We start from the raw sequence: 23,932 nt of genomic DNA, 5'->3' as shown, positions 1-23,932 counted from the left end.
CATCTTCGATAGGAAAAGTTAACATAAAAAATGAGAATCATTAAAATGTAAGGATAGGAATAGTTACTTCGTTACGATAGAAAGTATTACTACTGTTTTTTTCAGCGTGCAGCATTTTAAACGCGAATAATTTCTCTGTATATATAAAAACTTCTAACAACTAAAAAATCAAAACACATCCATTGAGTTATTCAAATTATTTTATGTAGCTATTTTGGGAAACGGCGGTTATGCGTCAGCAAAGTATTTGTTCATTTCTCTAACAAAAATTGACTGAGTTGCAATTTATTCTTTAAATACAAAAAAAAAAGTAAAAGATTCAGGAAATTGAAATTCAAAAAAGTGCATCAATTCTTCAGAATTTCTACTTCACTCGAATTTATCCCAAATTTACCGACATATATATATATATATATATATATATATATATATATATATATATATATATATATATATATTTGTTCGTTTATTTATTTTTTGTTTTCCTACAGTCACGATTGTTCGGTAGATTTGTTCATGCTGTTCGTGTCCACATCTCGATTGTACTGGAATTCGAGTTTGAGAACAAAAAAAAAATAGCAGGGTCGTAGCTACGTGTCGAAGAATTTAAATGTCCTTTTATACTACGCGTTACGGCAGTAAAAGAAGGGGATGAGGTCGATCACATTTACATGGACATTCTCATGTACACATATATAAATACGTATAAATATAGATGTATGTATATACATATATTTATGCAGCGAATAGGTTAAATTTGCTCTCTAGTACAAAGTACACAGTGATATTTCTTGCAAGTACACAAGAGCCATTTATATTTTTCAAAGTGTGTTAATTTATGGTACTTAAAAGTTTAAAGTTTTAAAACTAAAAAAAAAAAATAAAATCGGATTCGTATTTATTGTTAAGCTCATTAAATAGTTTTACTGCAGTGAATGTAAATAAAGTATAGGTGTAGAATGTAGATGTAGGTGTATAGGTAAATATAATACGACGGATGAAAGCTCAAGTAATAAAGTAAATAAAAATTTAAAATTGCGATTCGGTAATTAAGAGGACTTATTTCAATGAAAATTTATTAGTTGCTAGAATAAATCGATAATATTATAGGTTCGGAGATTGCAGAGTAGAGTAAGAGTGAGGAGGAGAGTTATATTCAAGTTTACCCTCATGTAGTATACACACTCTCTCACTATGAAGGTAAATACGGGTAGTAGGTATACAAGGGATTATGTATTACGTATATGTTATGTTTACCGTTCACTTGTCTGTCCGAAATTCTATGTTTATTTGCGGTTGAACACTCATCCATTCCGCTGGATTTGTTATGTAGTTAACCCTTAGTTCAAGAACGTTGTTACATATTTACTGTTAGGCTTATTTTGGAAGTCTTATATAACTTATAATAATAATTATTTTAATTTATCACCGTTTACAAATATTTATCATTGTCAAAATCGCCTATTACTTTTATGATCATTCATCATAAATTAAGTTTATTATTTTTAAACACTTGTTCTTAAAACTGGAGCTAATAATAGAGAAGGGCTCTAATAAAATGGAGATATAATGGAATACGTAAACTCTTTTTATTCTGATTGTGATAAATCTTTTTAGATTTGATTTGTATTTGAAGAAAATATAAGCAAACTTTTCAGTTGCCATAAAATTTTGTTTTATTTCCGGGTGAAAAATAGTATATTATATACCTAGGTAGGAAAGTAGGACATTTCAACCCGCGTATGTAATTGCCTACCCGAATCGAAGGCTTCCTCCGTGGTGCGTATACAGTTTTCCACCAGATCTGCACCTGAAAGTTTGACCTTTTGCCTCTGTTAGCGGGAAGAATAATGCACTGATAAAAGTATTTATTTGATATTTATAATACTCTCTGTTTATAATACCTTTCAGTACACTATCTAGTGTGTCGTTTAATCCCCTTATGGAAAAGAATTAATCACAGTACTAATGAGAAACACTAATGCTTTAGTTTTTTCGTGCACTAATGGTTTAGTGTCATTTGTGTGTTTAGGGTGATTAATTTGAATTTCATAGAGAGTAGTACTGACTTTTCGAATTACTAATAAACACTTTTGAAACCTAGTCAGCACTTATCACTCCCAGAAATATTGTAAGATTCACTAATAAAACTATTAATGATCACTAATAAAATACTATTCAACACTAACCACTTCCAATGATGCTGCAAGATTCAGTATTTGGAGTACTAATAATCACAAATACGACACTAATCACTTCTAATAATGCTGCAAGATTGCTTAGCCAGAGTACTAATGAACACTAATAGAACATTATTCCAAACTAACTGATTTCAATAGTGTTCCAAGATCCATTAGTACTCCGACTAATGAACACTAATACAACACTATCCACCACTCATCACATCTAATAGTGTTGTAAGATTCACTATTCAGAGTACTAATGATCACTAATGATCACTAATAAAACATTTATCAACACTAATGAATTTTCAATAGTGTTCAGAAGTGCCCATTAGTTTCTTTCTGTGAGGGTCGTTCGTTACGTGTAACAAATTCAAAATGTAATCAACTAATTATTGTTTTGTAAATAAAGAAAATGCTGAATATTTTGAACACTAATTACTGTGTGTATTATTTTCTTTAAAAAAATTAAATTAAATAGTACTATAAATTAATTGTTATAACACTGCTTAATTAACTTCATGTGTCATTTCCTTCTATTCAAATAAGCTATTTATTAACTTGACTAGAATTTTTCATAAGGACCTGATGAGGCCCTTATCAGGTTAACCTAATTTCAAATAAAGCCCAGATCAGGGTATCCTGATGAGGAACTGATGTGGATGTAACGCTTAAGACCCATGAGATCCTTATCAGGATTGCCTTATCAGGACTTTACCAGAATATCCTCATCGAATCCTAGTCAGGTTGCCTTATTAATAATTATTTTTAAAGAAATATTAAATTGCGAAAAAAAATAAGAGAATTTTAATTCGATCGAGAATGTTATTTATTGTATTAAGAGCATAAATTAGAGGAAGTAAACATGTTTTTTATTGATGAAAAATTCCTGATGAGTGCTAGGCTCGAACCTGCGTCCTTTCGATTCAAAATCATTGATGCTATCCACTGCGCTGACATACATGTGTGATCTTGTGAGTGTAAATATTATATCGACGTTCTAATTAACAAATGGTCTAACTCAAAATCGATTCCATATCTAGTTTATGTACAGTGTTTTTGCCAAGGTTACTCAAATGATTTTTTCTCTGACTATTAGTATCTGAAAATTGCACAGAATCACCTACGAAAAATAATCAGTTAGACTTTGCTAATTAGAACTTCGATATTCATTATGATGACAGAATAACTGATGAAGAAGAAAAAAATCCGTGCTGCAATGATTGACGTGATTTCTATATAATATTATTTTGTACTTTGTTTAATTTTTAGCCTGTAAATAAAATATTTAAAGGGATTGGATAACTTTTTTTTGAATAAGGATATCCTGATGAGGTCCTGATAAGGAATAAGACAAACCTTATATTAACCTGACAAGGTTCTTATGGTACTTTTGGCAAATCAGAAAAAAATTCTAGTTGGGAAGTATTAAGAAATATTTATTTGGTTCAAATAAATCTCATTTAATAAATCATTTGTTAACTATTAATGAATCTTATTTGGCTCAAATAAATATTTCCACCAGTGCGCATGCGTTATTTTTTATCACTTGTTTTTTCATAAAAGAAACCATTTTCCAGATTCTCTATGTAGAACCATTTTGAAAAAGCAAACTTCTAGATATCTTGTTTTGTTGATCCCTTTACTGATTAAAAAATAAAGAATTGAGTTTTGCTTCGGACTTGAAAAATAAAATAAAAACTCCTATGTAAATTTATCTTTAAATTTCAATTAAAAACTTCTAGACTATTTTTTTTTTTTATACCAGAAGACCCAAGTACTGTTTTTATTTATTTTAAATATAAAATATTGTTTGGTTTTAACATCAGAGCAAAAAAAAAAGAAAACTTAAAATCTAATTATCTTACAAAAGAAACACTAAACGATTGAAAAATGTATAATTGAAAGTTATAATTGTAACTTAATTTAAAATGAAATAATTCAATCAACTACAGCGATCAAATATTGAGTCCGAGCCCGCGAATTTGATTCTCCCGGGGCTCTGAGTGATATTTACTGAGAATGTTAACTAGTTTCATATTTTTTCCTTCGTCCAACTTAAAATTCATCAATATACAAAACATGGATGAAATAATCGGTGGGATAGCCGCGGGACATATCAATAGAGCATGTGTGTAGAGACCAGTCATTCAATAGCCGTATCGGTGTTTGCGGTGTTAAAGTTGTACCAGAAAATAAGAGACAGAAACAGAGACGAGGACAGAAAAAGAGCAAAAGCATAAGAGTTTCCAATACTGGGAAGTTATAAATGTTAGTCGTAGTAGAGAGAAAAAATGAATAAACGTGCAGGGTTGACTGGGCTTGAGGATGAAAAAGGGTGGAAGCTGAACTTGGAGCTGGGGTTGGGGTTGGGACTGGGGGCCTGGGTGGTAGAGTGAGGTGATGAGGGAATGGGTAACGCCGGAAGGTATAGTAGTCCAAACAGGATTCTATCCCGTTCACAGTATATACTATAGAATGCATTGAATCGTGCCGAAATAAAAACAGTCTTTTTGAATGTTTTATATACGTACACTCGGCTTGTCTCTCAGCTACACTAGTGTAGGCTCTCTGCTCTCTTTTACTATATAACACTACTGCTATACTACTATATTCTGTACTCTGATAGTCTATGTACAGTGTTGTGTGTTGTATGAACACAGTCCAGCATACCAGACTACTAGTGGTAGCACGCGCCGGCGCCGCCTTTCAAGTTTAACTTTTCCACAAACGGAACCACTATCGCTGCTTCTCTAACTGTTTTTTGAGTTGCCTTTTATTATTATTATTATTTTTTTTTTTTTTTTTCACTTTTCTAATTTCTTTTGGTTTATACACCAGTCTGTAGTCTGCTGTTGTGTAGGTACTCTTTACTCATTTCATTTGAAAGTTTCTACATGATACAATACTTGTAAGTGATATTCATACGTATATATAAGAAAGAAAAAAAAAATATACAATTTTTAAATTTACGTTTTAAAAAGAAAATATTTTTTTTTACTTAGTTGTTTGTGAGTATCATTTTTTAGCAAGAATAAAGTCTGAAAGTTATTTTAAATAGAAAGAGGGGTTGAAGATGGAGGTTCTTAAGAATTACAAGTTGAACAAGCTCCTTATCAATGCAAACGATCCGTCTTGTCAAAGTCTGACATGACTTGGTAGTTAGTTTTAGATGTATATAGATATAATATAAATATATAAAGAATATATATATATATATATATATATATATATATATATATATATATATATATATATATTTGTATATGAAGGTTCTACAGAAAATGATAATTTTTTTTTTTTTCGCAAACAGGTTCAAAAGTTTCGTTTAGATAAAAAAAGACGCCTGTGAAAATTAGAGCTCTTAATATTAACATTAAGAGGTTCCGCATTGCACTTTTCTATTTTCCATAAGAATAACACGGAAAACATTTTTTTTTCGTCTTCTGATTTTTATAAGTAGCTAACGATGCGACATAGGAATAATTGGTGGGCACATTTTAATAGATAATTGAATGCTCTACAAAAAAAGTTTCTTATCATTTTTTGATAAATCTATTTGTTCAATAGTTATTTGAGGTTGAAGTCGAATTAATATTAAATTTTGAGATTTTTTTACTTTTCCGACAAAACTATCAGACCTGATACAAAATATCTTGGAACCTTTTTTGTAGACAAGTTTATTCCCTAGAAGTTATTCTTATAAAGTTTTTTTCGAATTCTGCATTGTTTTCTAGATATTTCTATTTTAATGCCAAGCTCTTAAAATTGATCAGAAAACTATTTCTTTTATGAGCTTGACATTAAAATAAAAATAACTAGAAAACAATGCGGAGTTCGAAAAAACTTTACTGGAATAACTTCTAGGGAATAAAATTGTCTACAAAAAAGGTCCTGTGATATTTTGTAATAGGTCTGATAGTTTCGCCGGAAAATTAAAAAGATCTCAAAATTTAATATGAATTCGATTTCAACCTCAAATAACTTTTGAACAAATAGATTTATCAAAAAATGATAAGAAACTTTTCTTGTAGAGCATTCAATCACCTACAAAAATATGTCAGCTAATTATTCCTATGACGCATCGTTAGCTATTTATGAAAATCAGACGACGAAAAAAAAATTTTTTCCATGTTATTCTTATGGAAAATAGAAAAGTGCAATGCGGAACTTCTTAATGTTAATATTAAGAGCTCTAATTTTCACAGGCTTTTTTTTTTTTTATCTAAATGGAACTTTTGAATCTGTTTGCGAAAAAAAATAAAAAATTTTTATTTTTTTAATCACCCTAATATATATATATGGTTCCTCCAGTTCGAGTCTGAAAAAGCACATTTGTATTACCAGTGTGCTGGTACGAATGAGTAAAAAATATTGTAGCTGTTCGATATCTGGTTTTTTGTTGTTTGAACAAAAAGTTGCGCTTTTTAAAAAAGATGAATTATAGAGGTCTCATGAATCATTACAATTTATGAGTTGACGGACGACATGACGGTTCAAATATGAAAAATATCTCATGGGTCAATAAAATTTTTTATTTAGTTTTTTATTTTTTACCATGTCGAAATAATAAAATAGTAAATTAAATATTTTCTTCCGTAAAAATTAAAAAAAATTTATTTTCTAACATTTTACAATCTAATTTTTAAATAGAGTATTACATCGAAAAATAGAATAACTCCAATAAAGTAAAAAAAAAATTTCATTTAATACAAAATTTAAATCTGCACTGATAGAAGGATTTCTTAGTATTAAAAAAGATTTGTTAATATTTAACAAATTATTTCTTAACGGAGCTTTATTTAAGAAATATTTATTAATATTTAACAAATCATTTCTTAAACATCATTTTTTTGTATTTAATAAATATTTCTTAGCATCTAATAAACGATTTGTTAATATTTAATAAACGATTTCTTTCCATTTAAAAAATGATTTATTAGTATTTAATAAATCACTTTTTAACATTTAATGAATCACTTTTTAATAATTAATAAATAAATATTTTATATTTAATATATTTTTTATTATTTGAACAAATTTTTTTTTTATATTTAAGAAATTATCTATTAACTTATTTATTAAAATTTAATTCATAAAATCACACAGTTCAAGAATATATATCTATATATGTTTTTGCATGCAGCTACACACATTCATTAATATTTGTATTTATAAACAAAAATAACTAAAACAACCATCGTATAAAATTTTCTGTTCTTTTAATTTCAAAATACAATTTCATAGTAATTAACACTATAACTAGAATAAACAAATTAAAATTTCTTATATTAAACTACGCTGAGAAATAACATAAAATCCGTTTGATAGTACATGTGTTTTTAATGGTTTTATATTTGATTAAAATTGTACTGAATAAAATTAACAAGGCTTCCATATTTTCATAGTTATAATATGGATGACAATTTACAAAAAACTTCTGATATAAATATTATTTAAGTATATGAGTGCTTCAGTTGTAGGTTACGTTTAACCAACAATGCAAGCTAGAACGGAGTAAACAATATGACGTCGCAACGACACACACATATAGCTTTTTTAATACTTGTACACCACTACAGGCTCGTGTGTAGCCCTCTACCGACAAATTCGTCTAAGAAATATTTATTAAATATTAACAAGCCTTGTTTGGTGCTAACAAATATTTCTTTTATGTTAATAAGGCTTTGTTAGCATTAAAAATATTTCTTAATAATAAAGAAGTTACTTATTTCATTATAATAAATATTGTTAATAATTAATAAATATTTGTTAAATCCAAAAAAGTCAGTTGAGAAAAATTTAATAAATCAATTTATTACTCCTAAACAAATCCTTCTATCAGTGTGTTAATAAAAAATTTCCAAATAATATTTTCTAATACTTCTAGTTACTAAAAATATATTCATTTAAAATTCAAAATGATTTAAATAAAAAAAATTTTTTTTTTTGCGATAATTTATGCCCTCTGAGAAATTTCTTATTTTAGTAATCAAAGCGTTTAGTTGAGGTGCTTATATGAGCGTTTAACGTTCCATGTCAACTGTTTAGTTGAAGCTTTACTGTAGGTATTTACATTCCTCTAAGTGTGAGTAATGTGTATTACTTATTCCTTTATATAAACCAACTCATTGCACTGTGGAAATTCGAAAATGAATTCCGATTGAATATAGATCTTAATTCAATCCGAATTCAATTCATTACTTGTATTTCCGGAGTTTAAAAAAATTACTCTACATAAGGAGTGAATAGCGATTTTTTTTTTTTTTTTAACGGAATGATTCTGGAGTAATGTGGATTTTATTTCGCTCCACATCAACTCCGGATTTAATCCGCGATTACTCTGAAATTTTTACAGCGTAATAATTAAATTAGTTATAAAAAATATATTGTATGACAAGGGATGAAACAAAACCATTTCAGACCAAAATGAAAGTCGCTGACTTTACCCACAATCTGAAATCGTGCTTCATCGTGTGTCATACTATATTTTTTATGATTATCTGTATTGAAACTTAAAGTTCTAGTGCCAGCAGCCAGTCAAAAACAAGTTAATTTAAGATCAATGGTGTGATCAACTATTAGCGTAAACATAAATTGTGATTTGCAGTTTATGATGAAGCAGAAAAAATGAATATTACTTATCATTTACATTTATTTTTATAACACTTAACCACAGAGTAATAACTGTAACAAATAAATAAAATAAATGATCTGAAATTACTTATTAACAACAACTTAGAAACTGGTTTTCAGTAGGCAGAAGCATTATTTGTTTCTTCCCCGGGGACGAAACAAGTTTGTTTTTGCCCGCTTACTGAAGGCATTTGCAGTTTACCCATACGCTAATATTTGTTCGCAGCAGTACTGCTAGAACGTGCGATATTTTTACCCCCTCCTGCCATTACAGTCAATGCTATTTCACCTCAAGAGGGGGTAAAAATATCGCACGTTCTGGCAGCACTGGTTCGCAGCATTGGGCTGAAATTAACTTGTTTCGATTGGCTGTTCAGAAACCGAAACTCTAAGTTTTGCTGATGGTATCATAAAAGATATTATTTCTTATCACCTGCATTGAAACTATTACGAATTACAATAACTGTTTTAGCCAGTCGAAACAAGCCAATTTCAGCCCAATGCAATTTAACGGATTGAAAATTATTAGTTTCATCCCTGGGGAAAAATATGTCTAGTTTCCGCCCGCAACAGTAGATTGTGTGACAAAAGATAAAACAAAATGATTTCAACTTTCGTGTGATGCCAGTCAACCTCACCTTAGTCTAAAATCGTGTTTTATCTCGTACCATACCTTTTTACCTCGTTTGTAAAAAAAAACACTTGCAAACGTTTAGAAAGTGAATACAATGTATTTAAATGGCAATAAAAAATTTAGGAGTTTTAAATTAAAATACTTCGATTTACAATGATATGGTGTGTGTATAATTTTTTACCAGACCTGCACTGAAAGTTTAAATTCCTGCCTTGTTAAGAGGGAAGAAATTCGTTTTTTTTTCTTTTGAGAAAAAAAATGATAGAAATTAGCGCATGCGCCATTCTTCCCACAAACAGAGGCAGAAATTTAACTTTTCAGGTACAAATCTGGTGAAAAGTTGTATACACGGAGGAAGATGAATAATTATGTGTAATTTTACCAATCAAGTTGAGAGTCAAGTTAGTACCTGTGCTATTGATCTCAAACTTTTTTATTTCGACTGGTTCTAGGCATTTGAATTCTAAATTTCAAGGCAGATAATTTCAAAAAATATATTGTGTGACACGAAATAAAACACAATTCCAGACTTCGTGCGATGGCTACTCTCGCCTTTGGATCAGGAATTCAATCTCACCCTTGTCTGAAATTGTCTTATTTTATCCCTTTTCACACATTATATTATTTCATAACTTTGAAACTTATGAAAAAAAAAAAAAAAAATTGAAGGGGCTTAAAAGTATTAAAATCGACTTATTTAAAATATTTATTGTATTCGCCATAAGTAATTTTAAAAAGTTAGAATTTAAAGTCAAGCCAACACGTAGCTACCATCAGGATAACTCATAACTAAAGTTTTAAAGGTTCATAAGCTTCTTTTATCCTTACACATCTTTTCTGATTGGTCATTAGTTCCCTTTCTAATAAATTTTTTATTGTACATTTATTTCTTAAATATTTAATACCTAGAAAATTATTTACTTGAAATCCATTTACTCAAAATCATGAATACATTTTAGATAAATCAGGATAGAAGATTTGTAAGTAAAAGAGGCTTACAAACTTTTAGAACTTCAGTATAAAAAAAAAAAATAAAATAGTCGAACAGTAACTTCATCGAGTTAAGGGCTTATATAAATTATTTATAAATTAAATTACAAAGAACCAATTAATTTTTATTGGCTGTCATAAATATTTAAAAGGAAATTAAAATTTTTCTTTATTAAAAAATACGGAAATAAAATGAAGGGGGGGTGGGGGTGGACCAGCTGAAATTTTTCGTAAAAAATTTTAAATCTGAATTAATTTAAGTTTTTAAATTTTTCTAGAGTTAGGGGAGGGCTAACTTTAAAAATTTTCTTTATGACTGGATCATATTACTCATACACGGGGAAAATATATAGTAAATTTTACTAAAAAATATGAGAATAATTACTAAATTTGGATAGTAATCTTGAAACGCTTATGATTTATATGAAAAATTAGTAAACAGATAAGTATATTTTACAAGTTGTTTAGTAATTTTTCATATACTGGTTATGGAAAATCTCCTATATTGCGTATTATTTTTTAGTTATATTTAGTAAATATTATTATCCCTGTTTAGTAAATTTTACTATATTAGAATGGAAAAAAATAAAATAAAATTTTTATTAGCTTTCAAACTTTTTATTATTATTGCTATCATTTTGATTAATATCGTTATTTATGTCATCTGTAAAGGTGTTGGTGCCGATTTTTGTTTTTTAAAAAATCACTCGTTTCAAGCGAGATTCGAACCCTGATCTCCCGCGCACGAGCCTTTTCCTATGTCTGACGGCACGATGTCATCTTTGGACAAAAGTTTCAGAACGTAATACATATTTGTATATGCTATCTCCATCAACTTTGAATTTTATCTATACATAGTAGAGTTTACTATACAGATAGTAAAAAAATATAATCGTGTTCGCAAAAAATACATTGCGTATAGTAGTTTTTAATATTTTGTATAGTAACAAATCCTATATTGTATTAGAAAGTTTACTTTCTTAACTTTGTATTTATTAATAGTACTTATAGTAAAATTTACTATACAAATAGTAAAAAATGTAATCGTCTTAGCAAAAAATACATTACGCATAGTAATTTTTAATATCTTATTATGTAATTATTACTAACTAGTAAATTTTACTATAGTGATGTAATTTTTACTATACTTTTTTCTCCGTATATTGATACCAAATACTTATTTGGGAATTCAAAAAAAGTATAATTAGTAAAAAAAATTACTGCTATTAATAATTTTTTCTCTGAAAGCGCATTTCGTCTCCACTCTCTTCAAATAAAAACAGTGTATTTCAATTTTTAAATTAAATTGCATTTTAATTGAAAAACTTTTTATTAAAAATTCTATTAAAATCAGAGCTAAATAAAAGTCTCAACATAAAAAATTACTTTAATTTCAGAGCTCTTGAACAGACTGATAAAATATTAAGATATATCGAAAGAAAAGACTGTAATTTAAAAAAATAAATCCCGCCCGCTATAAGACTGTATTTATAATGATTTGTTTTGTTATATTTTTTGTTGTCACAGAACACTATCACATATTTGTCGGGGACCTGAGCCCAGAGATTGAGACGCAGACATTGAGAGAAGCCTTCGCTCCATTTGGGGAAATCTCGTAAGTTTTTGTTGGATTATTTAACACGTAATGCCAGCCATCTGTCCAAACTACTCTTCAGGAAACATTCAATATATAAATATATATGAAAATATATTCACGCGACTAATTAAAAATATTACCATGCAGTGAAAACTTTAGTCGTGCTAATTAATTGTTTTGTTTGGTTTTTATTTCTTTTTTTTTTTTTTTTTTTATTTTACGTTACGTTCAATTACCATTTTAAAGTGAACAAAAAAAATCTAAATAAATTATAAAAGTAGAAGTAAGTGAGTAAAAAATATAATAATAATAATAAAAAAATGGATTAATGAAGAAGCTTATACTGGAGAATATTTCGTTTCAACCGCGTCGGGCTTCGTTATATAAAAATGGACTCAAGAAAATATGTAATGAGTGGTTGTAGAAAAAAGGAAAAACAAAAATAAAATAATAATAATTAAAATATTGTATACTCGTGAAATAATTCGTGTTGTTGTTATTATTGTTATTATTATTGCTACTGTTATTGTTGTTATTGTTATACATCCTTCCCGGGACACGGAATCATTATCAAGAGAGTCTGTCTGTAAGAGAATCAATTTTAATTTAAACGGTGAGTTTATTCGTGGTCACAATGGCTACTAGTAGCTCTCAATTTAAAATTATCCGCTCATTTTTTTATTTATTGTTTTTTTTTTTTTTTTTTTTTTCAAACTTATTTTTATAAATTTTTTTACCCGCACAAATAAATAAATTTTTTATACTTTTTTATTACATTTTATTCACAACTAATTTTTGCTTGATAGTTTTGAAATAAATTTAACAGTTGTAATTAAAATTGATTTGAATTAATAATATCACTAAATTAACAGCAATAAGTATTTTAATAATAGCATTTTTAAAATATATTTTAATATTTTTTGACTTGTAAATTTGAATATACGAAGCCTGACCACTTACAGAATGTTTATAGATTTTTTTATATTTTTTTTTTCATATCTTACGACATAGTTTTGAATTATGATACTGAAGTTAGCCTAATAATTTTTGAAATTTATTCAAAACATTAAATTACAAAAAAAAAATATTTAAAAAAAATTGCACTTACAGTTTTTTTAATTTTCTACGTGTGCATATTTTTAGTTTTTTTTTTTTTTTTTTGTAATTTATTTGATGAAAAAAAAATTCAAAAATTTTGAATTGTCTGCTAACTTCACGATCATTTTTAATTTATATTTAATCTCTACGTTTTGTAATAAAATTTAAAATAAATAATCCGTTAATTAAATAAATAAATATCAAATTTATGTCATACGTGTAAGCAAAAAAAAAAAAAAAAAAAAAAAAAATAATAATAATAATAATACTAAGTAAAAATATCGGAGTAGAAATGTAAAGTAGAAATAGAGTAGAGTAGAGTAGAACTTTACAATACGATTTAAAAAAAAATTTCTTAATTATTAAAATCGTAGTAAAAAATGTGGATTTAAAAGTCATCCAAAAGCTCGTTAATAAAAAATATCAATCAAAGTTAATTTAATTTAATAAACCAAATTCTTAAAATGAAAATGTTTGCTATCAACCGTAATTTAGAAAAATTATCAGGCTTATTATTAACTTATCAATGATAATTAAGCGCCGACTTGGATATTAATTTATTAATTAGGATAATATATTTGTTTGAAAATAATTGAGTATTTTATATTTAATAACATGATATATCCGAGATACGAATAGATGAATGTAAAATATAAAATTTTAAGAGATTGCTTTAAATTTCAAAACATAAAAAGTTTAATAAATTGAGCTAAAACTGCATTAGTCTTGTTTAGTAGACTTTCCTGTTGGTAATAGAGTATTTTATAGGCAGATTTATTATGTTATATGAACTGTAGATACAGTTTAAAGCGCACCCATAAAATTTTGTATTTAAGGTGTGTTATATGTATGTATGTGTACAGATAATCGAAAGCAGTGATCCAGAAGTCTTGATTTCCGTTGTACGAACAGTAGATATATCTATATATATATATTTATAATGCAGCTACAGTAATACTTGAGAAGGAAAAGCGTTGTCAGAATTTTAATTTTCTGAGCGCAGGATCCCTCGATGGGTTAAACCTCGCCAGCAGAAATGCCAAGGAACCAGGAAAGTATATCACTATATAGTCAGCCGAATCACCCGTGCGTCTGCATCCGCGACCGCCTCTCGACAAACTGACCTCGTAAACTTAACCCACCCATCTCATCGCCCGTCGGTCGGTTGCTCGGTCGGTCGGTCGGTTGGTTGGGTGAACGGGACCCATCCTCCTTTTCGATCCCCTGCACCTCACGGTAGCAAATAGCCCAAGAGAATTCGCTTCAACGGAGCTCTGTGACATAGTTATGACCGTCTTCAACTTGTCTATATCTATATATATGTACATTATATATCTATATAGATATACCTTGTCACTGGAATATTCAGTTTTACTCGTTTGTCGTTACCTCCGAAATTTCCGTCAACTTTAAGATGAAAAATTCAACCTTTTCTTTTCTTTACTTCCATGACCTTTTTTATTAAGCCATTCATGTTTATTTCTTTGTTTTATTACATTTTACTATTTTCGGGTAATTTAATTTTTTTTTTATTTACTCTTTATATTATTTTACTTTTTTATTAATCACGAATCGCGATAATTAAATTTTATTTATAAATTTTAATTTAAATTTATTTATCCGAATTAATTTAATGACTTTGCTCATGAACTAAATTCTGATTTTTAATTTACATGTAATTTAAATTTATATTTAATTTAAAGATAAATAAAATTGTTTAAACAAAATTTTGAATTATTATTTTATATTTTATATAAATTATTCATATTTTATCTTGTAATAATAATAAATCAATGAAAATAATTTACTGTCAATGAATAATGAATTTAAAATTTAATTTAATTTGTTTTTACTGCATTATCAATTAAAATCATATATGATAAATTTTTTTACTATTTATTTTTTTATTTTTAGTTAATTAATTCAATACCATTTCCATTAACTCGATGTACATTTTACCAATGCTAATTTATTATTATTTTTATTATTATTATTATTGTCATGAGTATGATTATTACGTTTTTAAGTACAAACAGCCCTCGTATGCATATGTTGATTACACAAAATATCGAGCTACGAGATCTAGAATAAAAGTAGAGTGCATTGGATATTCTCTTTACCGTTGAGCCAGCAACCCATCACCGATGCTGTTTGTCTCATACCTGACAAATGAGAGTACTTGTGAACAAACGCTGGGGAAATAAAAAATATATAAAAGTAAACTGAGATATGAAAAATACAGTGATCGAGTAAAAAGTCAAAAGAACAATATTTTTTTATAAATATTATGATTTATATGAATTTATTATTTACTACTCCGTTCCTATTATTTATACATTCGTTCAAAAATTGTCATATTCATAAATAACAGAATAAAGAATATCCATAAATAATAATAAAAAAATATAAATAATTTAAATAGAGAGTGAGGTACTCTAGAATCCCCAGGATGATACTGAAGTTAGCCGACATCTAATAATTTTTGAATTTTGTCCAAAACGATAAATTAAAAAAACAAAATATTCTTAACTATTTTTTTTTTGCTCACCTCAAGCGCGAAGGCGCAGAGGGTGTCTTATGAACGGTTCTTTTTTTTCGACTGCTTTACTCAAACAAAATTATTGCTACAGTTTTTCAATTACACCAAAATAGGTAAAATTTTATACTAGCATATAGAGAATTTATTAAAGAACAATTTGAACCCAATATTACGTCGATTTGTTACTTTAGTAATTTGAAACAATTGATTTTGACTCAAGAAACCAGTGCCGTCAATTGTTGCGCATGAAACTTCGTAAAAACGATAACTCCTGATAGACACAATTAATCGGCCTAACTTTATTTTCTTATCTTTGTATTTTTTATCCTTCTAGTTTAATTGTAATTAATTACAAACGTAAAACTGAATATTCAGGGAAAATTTAGCTGCCATTTTTATTTTAACTATTGTTAGTATTTTTTACATTTTTTCTCTCCATCAACTACTGGCAGCAGCACTAGCGTGTATGTTTGAAAAAAGGAGCGACATCTAAGACAAAAAGGCGGGATATTTAAAAAAAATATTAAACTGAACATAAGAAATAAAAAAATCATATTGATAATTTACAAGTTAAATAAAAATTCATAATAAAGAAAAAAAAAATAATTTTATAAAATAAAATTAATGATTAACAATAAAATGAGCGATTGAGGTGCGCACTTTTGAATTCCCAACTTTTTTTTTTGTAACTGTTGTTAAAAAGAAAATCCGAAAATTTTTAATTGTCTACTAACTTCAGAATCATTCCCGGGGTATAATGGAATATCTTGAAATATTTTTTATTAAAAATTATTTACGTGTTTTAAAATTATTGTTGATCTTTAAACAATACCGAGTATTAGGTTAAAACTGAACACAAAAGATTTTATTAATATAATATAGAATTTTTTTTAAAACCTATTTTTAATTAAAAATATTAAATCCTCGTAAAATTGTTAAATTCAAGTTAAATAAAATAATGTCGGCAAAAATAAAAATAATAATATAACATTTTTTGGAGTAACCCGTCGTACTCCGCTCGTCTATTTACATATCTTTAAGTATAACTTTTGCATGATTGTGCATAATAAATTTATTATTCACTTACTAAATTTTATAATTAATATATTTTTTACAATCTTACTCACTTTACTCACTATTTTTAAATAATTTTTTTTTTTTCTAACTATTGTGACTTTAAAACTTTTTATATATAAATTTTTATTATTACTATTACTATTATTATTATTTAGTTCTATTGTGAAATGTATCTTCTTTCGTAGGTATACCGATTAGCACTTAAACTGACAATGCGAGAAAAGATATGATAAAAAAATAAAAAAGTAAATGTAAAATAAAAATGACAAGGGTGAGACCTTTTGACTTCTGTAGCTTCACCATTCATACTCGGTGAATATAAAAGTCAGAGAGTATATGGGTTTAAAAGTTAAAAAGAGAAAAATGAGAAAGAGAAACTAGACTCTGGAGCTGAAGAAACTAAAGTTTAAGTTTCAAGTTGGCATATATACATTTATATATATAAAGAAAGAGAGAGAGAGAGAGAAAAGGTAGAAGAGGTAACGGGAGTTTGCTGTCCAGCTGAAATATTCAACTTACTCGACGGCACAATGATACGTGTCTCTCTTACCTTCCGCTCTTTAGTTACTTTCTTGTACAAAGCTCGATGGCTCGCAAGCACTTGGGACTTTTAAAAGAAACGATGTGATGTCATAACAGACAGGATAAAAAGTACTCACTTGTAGTTTTCACTCATCTATCTTGTTTATATATGTCTACATATCTATCTACACATATAAAAATATTTTTATTCATCATAAAATCTGGTTTAAATTTTAAATTCAACATTTTTAAGTAGCAACATCATATAAAGTTAACTTATATAAAAGAAAGTGTTTGTATATTTATTTTTTGAATATTTCTCACTCATGTTTTTTTGTCATAATTTTATTTACTTCAACATTTGAGTGATGTATTCAAATATTGTGTTGAATATATTACGTGTTGCTATGACATGAAAACGAATAATTATATTAATACTTTTTTTCTTGACAGAAATATAATAAGAGGAAAAATACTAGAAGATAAGCTTTTTACAAAAAATATTTTCTTACTTTAAAAAATAAATTCATAACTTTTTGTAAGATAAATTATTTAATTAAGTTTTATAGTTTTGAATAATGACCATTTCGCTCAAGGATTATTTATAGTATTGTTAATTTACATAAATTTAATAAACATTTTCATTAAAAAATATAAATTAAATAATATTAGCTTAAGTGGTAATGTCAACCGATTTTTAATTCAATTTAATTCATAGACCAACACTGGAAACCTAAAATACCCAGTTAGAAATTTTGCGTATTTGTGTTGAAAAATTATTTGGTTAAATGTTTTGTGTTGATTTTTAACACAGAAATTTGTTAATTTAACACAAACCGTTTGTGTTATTTTACATTAACAGATTTTTTATGTTAAATGATTAGAAAATCTAGCATGTACACGGAAAGAGATTATAGGAAGTATCCCTATGTATTATGGGAATGGTTCCCATAATGGTATAGGAATTGTACCCATACTATATAGGAATGGTTCCTATATATTATATGAACCACCCCTATACCATTATGGGAACCATTCCCATAATATTATAGGAACAGTTCCTATACCATTATAGGAACCACTCTCATAATGATATGGGAACCATTCCTATAATTTTCTTTCGTGTAGAAGTAATTTTCACATTTTTTTTTTAATTAATATTTTCATGATAGTATGGGGATCGTTCCCATACTATTGTGGTAACCATTCCTAGAATATTATAGGAATGGTTCCTATAATTGATAGGAATGGTTCTTATAATTTATAGGAATCGTTTCTATATATTATGGGAATGATTCCCATAATAATATAGGAAGTATTCCCATAAATTATAGTAACCATTCCTATAATTATAGGAACCATTCCCATAATTATAGGAACTATTCTTATAATTATGGGTAACATTCCTATAATTATAGGAACTGCTCCAATAATTTATGGTTGTCATTCCTAAACTGGTATAGGATGAAATTTCACAAAATTATAGGAACCATTCCCATAATTTTCTTTCCGTGTAAGACATTTCTTGTGTTATCCGAAAATTGACTTAAAATTTGTGTTGTTTGACTAAACGTTCCCGCGCAATTCTTCATTACTATATATTACTATTTATTTACCATTAGATATATACATTTTACAATTAAATTTAGATAACTTTCATATCTTTTTGAACCGGTTCAATTGTTCGCTAAATTGATATGTTCTACTAAGGGTAGATCAGTATACTTGGGTCGATTAGGTTATGTGCTTATGCTTATTAGTTGATTTTAACACGAAAAATTTGTTAAATTTACACAAATTTTCTGTCAAAAGAACAGATTTTATGTGTTCGATTTTATTTAACATAAAATTTGTGTTAAAGACCAACACAAACGCAATGTGTTGAATCAATACAAAAATTTCTAACTGTGTAAAGAGTCGTTAGCGTTTTTTTAAATCTTAACAGAGGGCTAAAAATTTGGTATTTTCAAAAATTCTAATTCGTCTCCGAGAAAAATTATTTTAAAATTCTCATTTACTCTACGAGTACAACAAAGAGAGTCCCGTTTATTTTTCTGAGTGTGAGAAAGAGGACCGGTGGCGTTTCCCCTTAAAACTAAAGATAATTTTAAAAAGTTTAAGAAATTTAAAAACAAAATTTATTTAATATTTTGAAATATTATTCAAATAAAAAAATTAAAAAAATATTAATTTAAAGAAAGCAATGCATAAAAAATTTTTTAGTGTCAAGTTGGTCAAAAGCAATATGTATTAAATTCAACAATATGAATAGAATAATATATATGTATTTTACCGAGACTAATTGTCTCTTCAAAAATAGTATATATCTACTATTCTTATTGATTAACTTGCTGAAGGTGTTAGTATCTGTTCAAGTATTTCATTTTGAATATAGCAGTTCGTCTCAGTGTAAATATCAGACTCATCAGTATAACTCAAAGTACACTTGCTATACTGCCGTGTAGTGCTAAGCACAGAAGCGGTAACTTACTATGGTATTCCTATACAAGTTACCACTTCTGTGCTTAGCACGGCAGTATAGACTGCTTATTACTAATACGAGATATCACTAAACAGTATCTAGTTATTCAACGTACAACAGTTCATTAAGTGTTTGAAGATCAGTTGGTGCAATCATGCAATAGATTTTTCGGCAGAAAATAGATAATAAAATCATTCTTACGACCGTAATTATAATGTACAACAAAATTTTGGAATGCCAAGTTGATCAAAAGCAACACGTATTAAATTCACCAATATGAATAAAATAACATAGGGGTAAGGAGGCAAAAGGGGTAGGGTAGGCAAAACGGGGTACTCCGAAAATTTAATAAAAAAATAAATTTATATTTTAAATGGTTTTTAAACATTCCAAATCACATTTGTAAACATAATTAAGCATTATTTTGATTTTTTTTTTGTTAAACTTTTTCAAAAATCAATTGTCAGTTGAAAAATATTAATGACTTATGTTTTATGATAAAAACTATTAAAAATTTGTTTTTCTTCTGTATCCAATAATCTTGTAAAATATAATTTTTCTTCATGTAAATTACTTACAAAAAAATTCAACATAATTTTTTGTTTTTACCTTTTTTAGGGGATACTCCATTTTACCCGTAAGAATGAAAAAACTTTTTTTTTAACAGTCACTAAAAGTTTTTTCTATTTACTTTGAATATCATTGAAAAAAAAAAAGATTCAGTGCATTTGAGTCCTCGAAAACTTGATATTTCTTTAAGTACCCCCTTTGGGCCCTCCCTCCCTTATATATATATATATAAATATTGATTTTGACCAACTTATCATTATAAAATTTTATTATATATTATAATTATGATCGTGAAAATTATTTAAGACGCGTTTTCATTTTTTTCTCTATTCGCACTCAAGTGCATGAACGCTACTATCTTTGTTGCACTTGTACAGTAAATGTATATAGAACTTTCTACAAGTTTTTCTCATAAACAAATGAAAGTTATCAAAAAATTGAAGTGCACTTCGCTAGTTCATAGAGTAAAGCATCGGGTTTGTGTCTTTATTTTGCGTCTTGTATTTTTTAATTTAGAGAAAAGCTTGAAAAAATTATATGATAACTGTTTTTAAAGAAAATAATGTCAAAAAAAATTTTTTTATAAATTTAAAAATAAAATTCTATTTATATATGTATATTATATATATATATATAAATTTGAATAGCGCTGAAATTTAAATAAATGTGTATTTATTTTTGAAAATCTGGTATTTAATCTGTTTGGATTACGGAAAATAGATTTCAATGATAATTCACTATCCTTATCATTATTATTATTATTATTATTTACGTCAAAGTATATATAATATTGAATTGTTGAATTCATATCTGTATATATATATATATATATATATATATATATATATATATATATATATATGTATATGTGACCATAAACATACATTTATAAAGCACACATGTACCCAGGCTATTAGTTAGACTAGCCAGAGTAGAAAGCGGTTTACGAAGCTCGCCGAACATGCACACAATAGCAATCGAGCGTAGGAAACAAGCGAAAACACATTTGTGGATTTTCAGTAGGTCCATTCAGGTCCTGGGACACACGGAAACACTCGAATGTTGGAAAATGAACGGTCTGCGGTTCTGCCAGCAGTACTCAACGATCTGATAGCTATCGAGTGCACCTCCGATTGCCGATCCTAATTCCCTGGCCTATTCCGAACACGTGGATTTAACTTTCAGTTCTACCTTTTTTTCCCTTCCAATATTTTGTTTTTTCTTTTTTTAACTTTTTCTCTGTCCATCGATGACCGCGATAGGTGATCAAAAAGTTCAACTAATTGTTCAAGTATCCGACAATTTCCGAAACTGACGTTTTAATTAAAACCAACACTTGTTAAAAAAATTATACTGATAATTGATCGTACATTTTTATAGCTTTTAAACTAAAAATAAAATTTTAATTTTATTTTTTAAACAAAAATTTAGTAAACTGGCAGCTGTCAATTATTTAATGAAGAAATTCAAAATATTATTTTGCTGTGATAATGAAATATTAAATTCACTAATTTAATATACAAAAGATGAGAATTAAATAATCCATAACAATTTATGATAACCAGCATTTGAGATATTAATATTGCTGTTACAATCAATTTGATTTATAACCGGAATTCAGTATTAATCCGAACAGAAATTGGATATTATGTAGAATCGATTGGTGAGTTATTTTATAATATTTTAAGTCATAACCGTGACGTTACGTACGTGTGCATCATACGCAGAGTACACATAAGCGCGCATGTTTCATTAACGATACGAGATGTGTGTTATTTCTCGTTCTCTCAACCCCATTCTCTCTTGATCTACCGTTTCTATATTTTACTTTCTCTCTCATGTCCCAATGTCCTGTTCTCTCTTTAATCAAAAATTAATTTAGTGGAAATGCGCGTGCGTAGTACATGTGGCCCCCAAGGCGTAATCCACAGTGTGCGGTCGTTTTAAATCGGTGGAAGGCGGTCAGCGAAATGACCAAAAGGAAAATCTATAACACGTATACACAAACATACACACACACATAAACTGTGACGACTAATATAAAGTTTAATATTGAAAATTTAATATTACACAGTTGAAAAATTATTGTTACACTTGATTTATTTTAAATATGCTGTAATTTCAAATATTTAACGACTCTGTTTTACTCCAGGCGATAAATTTGAAATCTATATGTATGTTTGTATTATAAAAATTAATTTAAATTAAACAGTTTTATTAATCAAAGACATTTTAATAATGATAACCTCGTTAATTTTTATTGTAAATGTATGTTCTAATTGAGATTTTTTTTTAATTTTAAAATAGCTACGGCTTCATGATAAAGTTGCTACATAATAAAGTTTGATAGCTCAATAAAAAGTTACAATTCATATCTGTAGTTCATTTGAAAATTATTACTTCATTAAAGAGCTCAGAATAAATGGAATTTAATTACATTTTGATATGTTCATCAATGAATTTAAAATTTTTTTGTTTAAAAAAACATTTAAGTTTTTAATTATTTTTTTTTTATGAGTACGACGAAGGTGAAAAAATTGTTGAAAATAAATATAACTTTTGAATGTCAGTATTAATGTTTTTTTAATTATTAATGAATTAATGTATGAAAATTATCTAAATAATTTTAATAAATGTCACAGTCAACTCGATTTTATTTTTAAAATTTATAAATAATTTTATTTTATTTATGTCATCTGTCAAACTTTAAAAAATATATTTATAATTTAATATACAAAATACTGAGTATGTCAATAAGTTGGACATTACTGTCATTATAATACTTTACTATGATAGAGAGGGCAAAACGGGCCTTCTTTTTTTTTGTAACAGCAAAAAAACACTACACTTGTGTCAGTGGACAACATGAGGTATATTCAGCAAAAAATTAAGGAAACTTTTTTTAAATAATTTTAATGATTTTTTGCTTAAATAATTTAACCGAAATTTTTAAAAAATAATCTACTCAAAATTTTTTAAAATTATTCTTCATAAATAAAATCAACTTTCCCAAAACAAATATTTATTTTCATAATTTACTTATTGAATTAAAAATCAAATTATGATCTACAGTAATCACACGGTTATTTTTCAATAATTCCATTTTTAACCCCTGCACATAAATTATTGGATCAAGGAAAGTGAGGCTAAATCAGTCTGTGGAAAGAAATAAGACACCAAATTTTGGTGGATGTCAGGAGCAGAATGAGATTTAAACATAAAAAAATTTTTTTCTAGTCAGTATAGTCGGACCTCGTTATAAGACTAGTTCGGGGCTGTAGGGGAAAATTTTCTTAGAATTGAGGTTCCTCCACTATTGTGCTTAACAGTTTTTGTGCTCAAGCCTCGCTATAAGATTACCGTCGTTTTGCGTTTTATTTATCTACTCGGTTCAACTGTGCTCTATCATACAGTGAATTTATTTTATGTATAATTATAACCAAACAGAATTTTGTCATTCTTTTCCCTTAATTAATTATGTGAAACTATGAAATTGTATTTTTTAAGAAATATGTACATTTTTTCTCGATTTTAGTCGTACTGTTCGTTAGCCTTATAGCGAGGTTTCGGCGCAAAATTTTCATTGAGTAGTTGGTGGGGAAAG

General features: G+C 27.4%; 1 protein-coding gene across 8 annotated transcripts in view; it reads left to right on the top strand.

The window, feature by feature from the left end:
* Positions 1-23,932, top strand: part of LOC103570517 (nucleolysin TIAR) — a 209,868-nt gene that overhangs the window by 157,673 nt on the left and 28,263 nt on the right. For all 8 annotated transcript variants that reach the window (XM_014444861.1, XM_014444863.1, XM_014444859.1 and 5 more), the window contains one exon: positions 11,971-12,058. In XM_014444861.1, coding sequence (XP_014300347.1) covers positions 11,971-12,058 — 88 coding nt within the window. The remainder of the gene's footprint in view (positions 1-11,970; positions 12,059-23,932) is intronic.

This window comes from Microplitis demolitor, chromosome 10 (genome assembly GCF_026212275.2).
Source record: "Microplitis demolitor isolate Queensland-Clemson2020A chromosome 10, iyMicDemo2.1a, whole genome shotgun sequence".
NCBI lineage: Eukaryota > Metazoa > Arthropoda > Insecta > Hymenoptera > Braconidae > Microplitis > Microplitis demolitor.
Note: the sequence above shows the minus strand (reverse complement) of the source record. Positions and strands in the feature narration are given on the sequence as shown.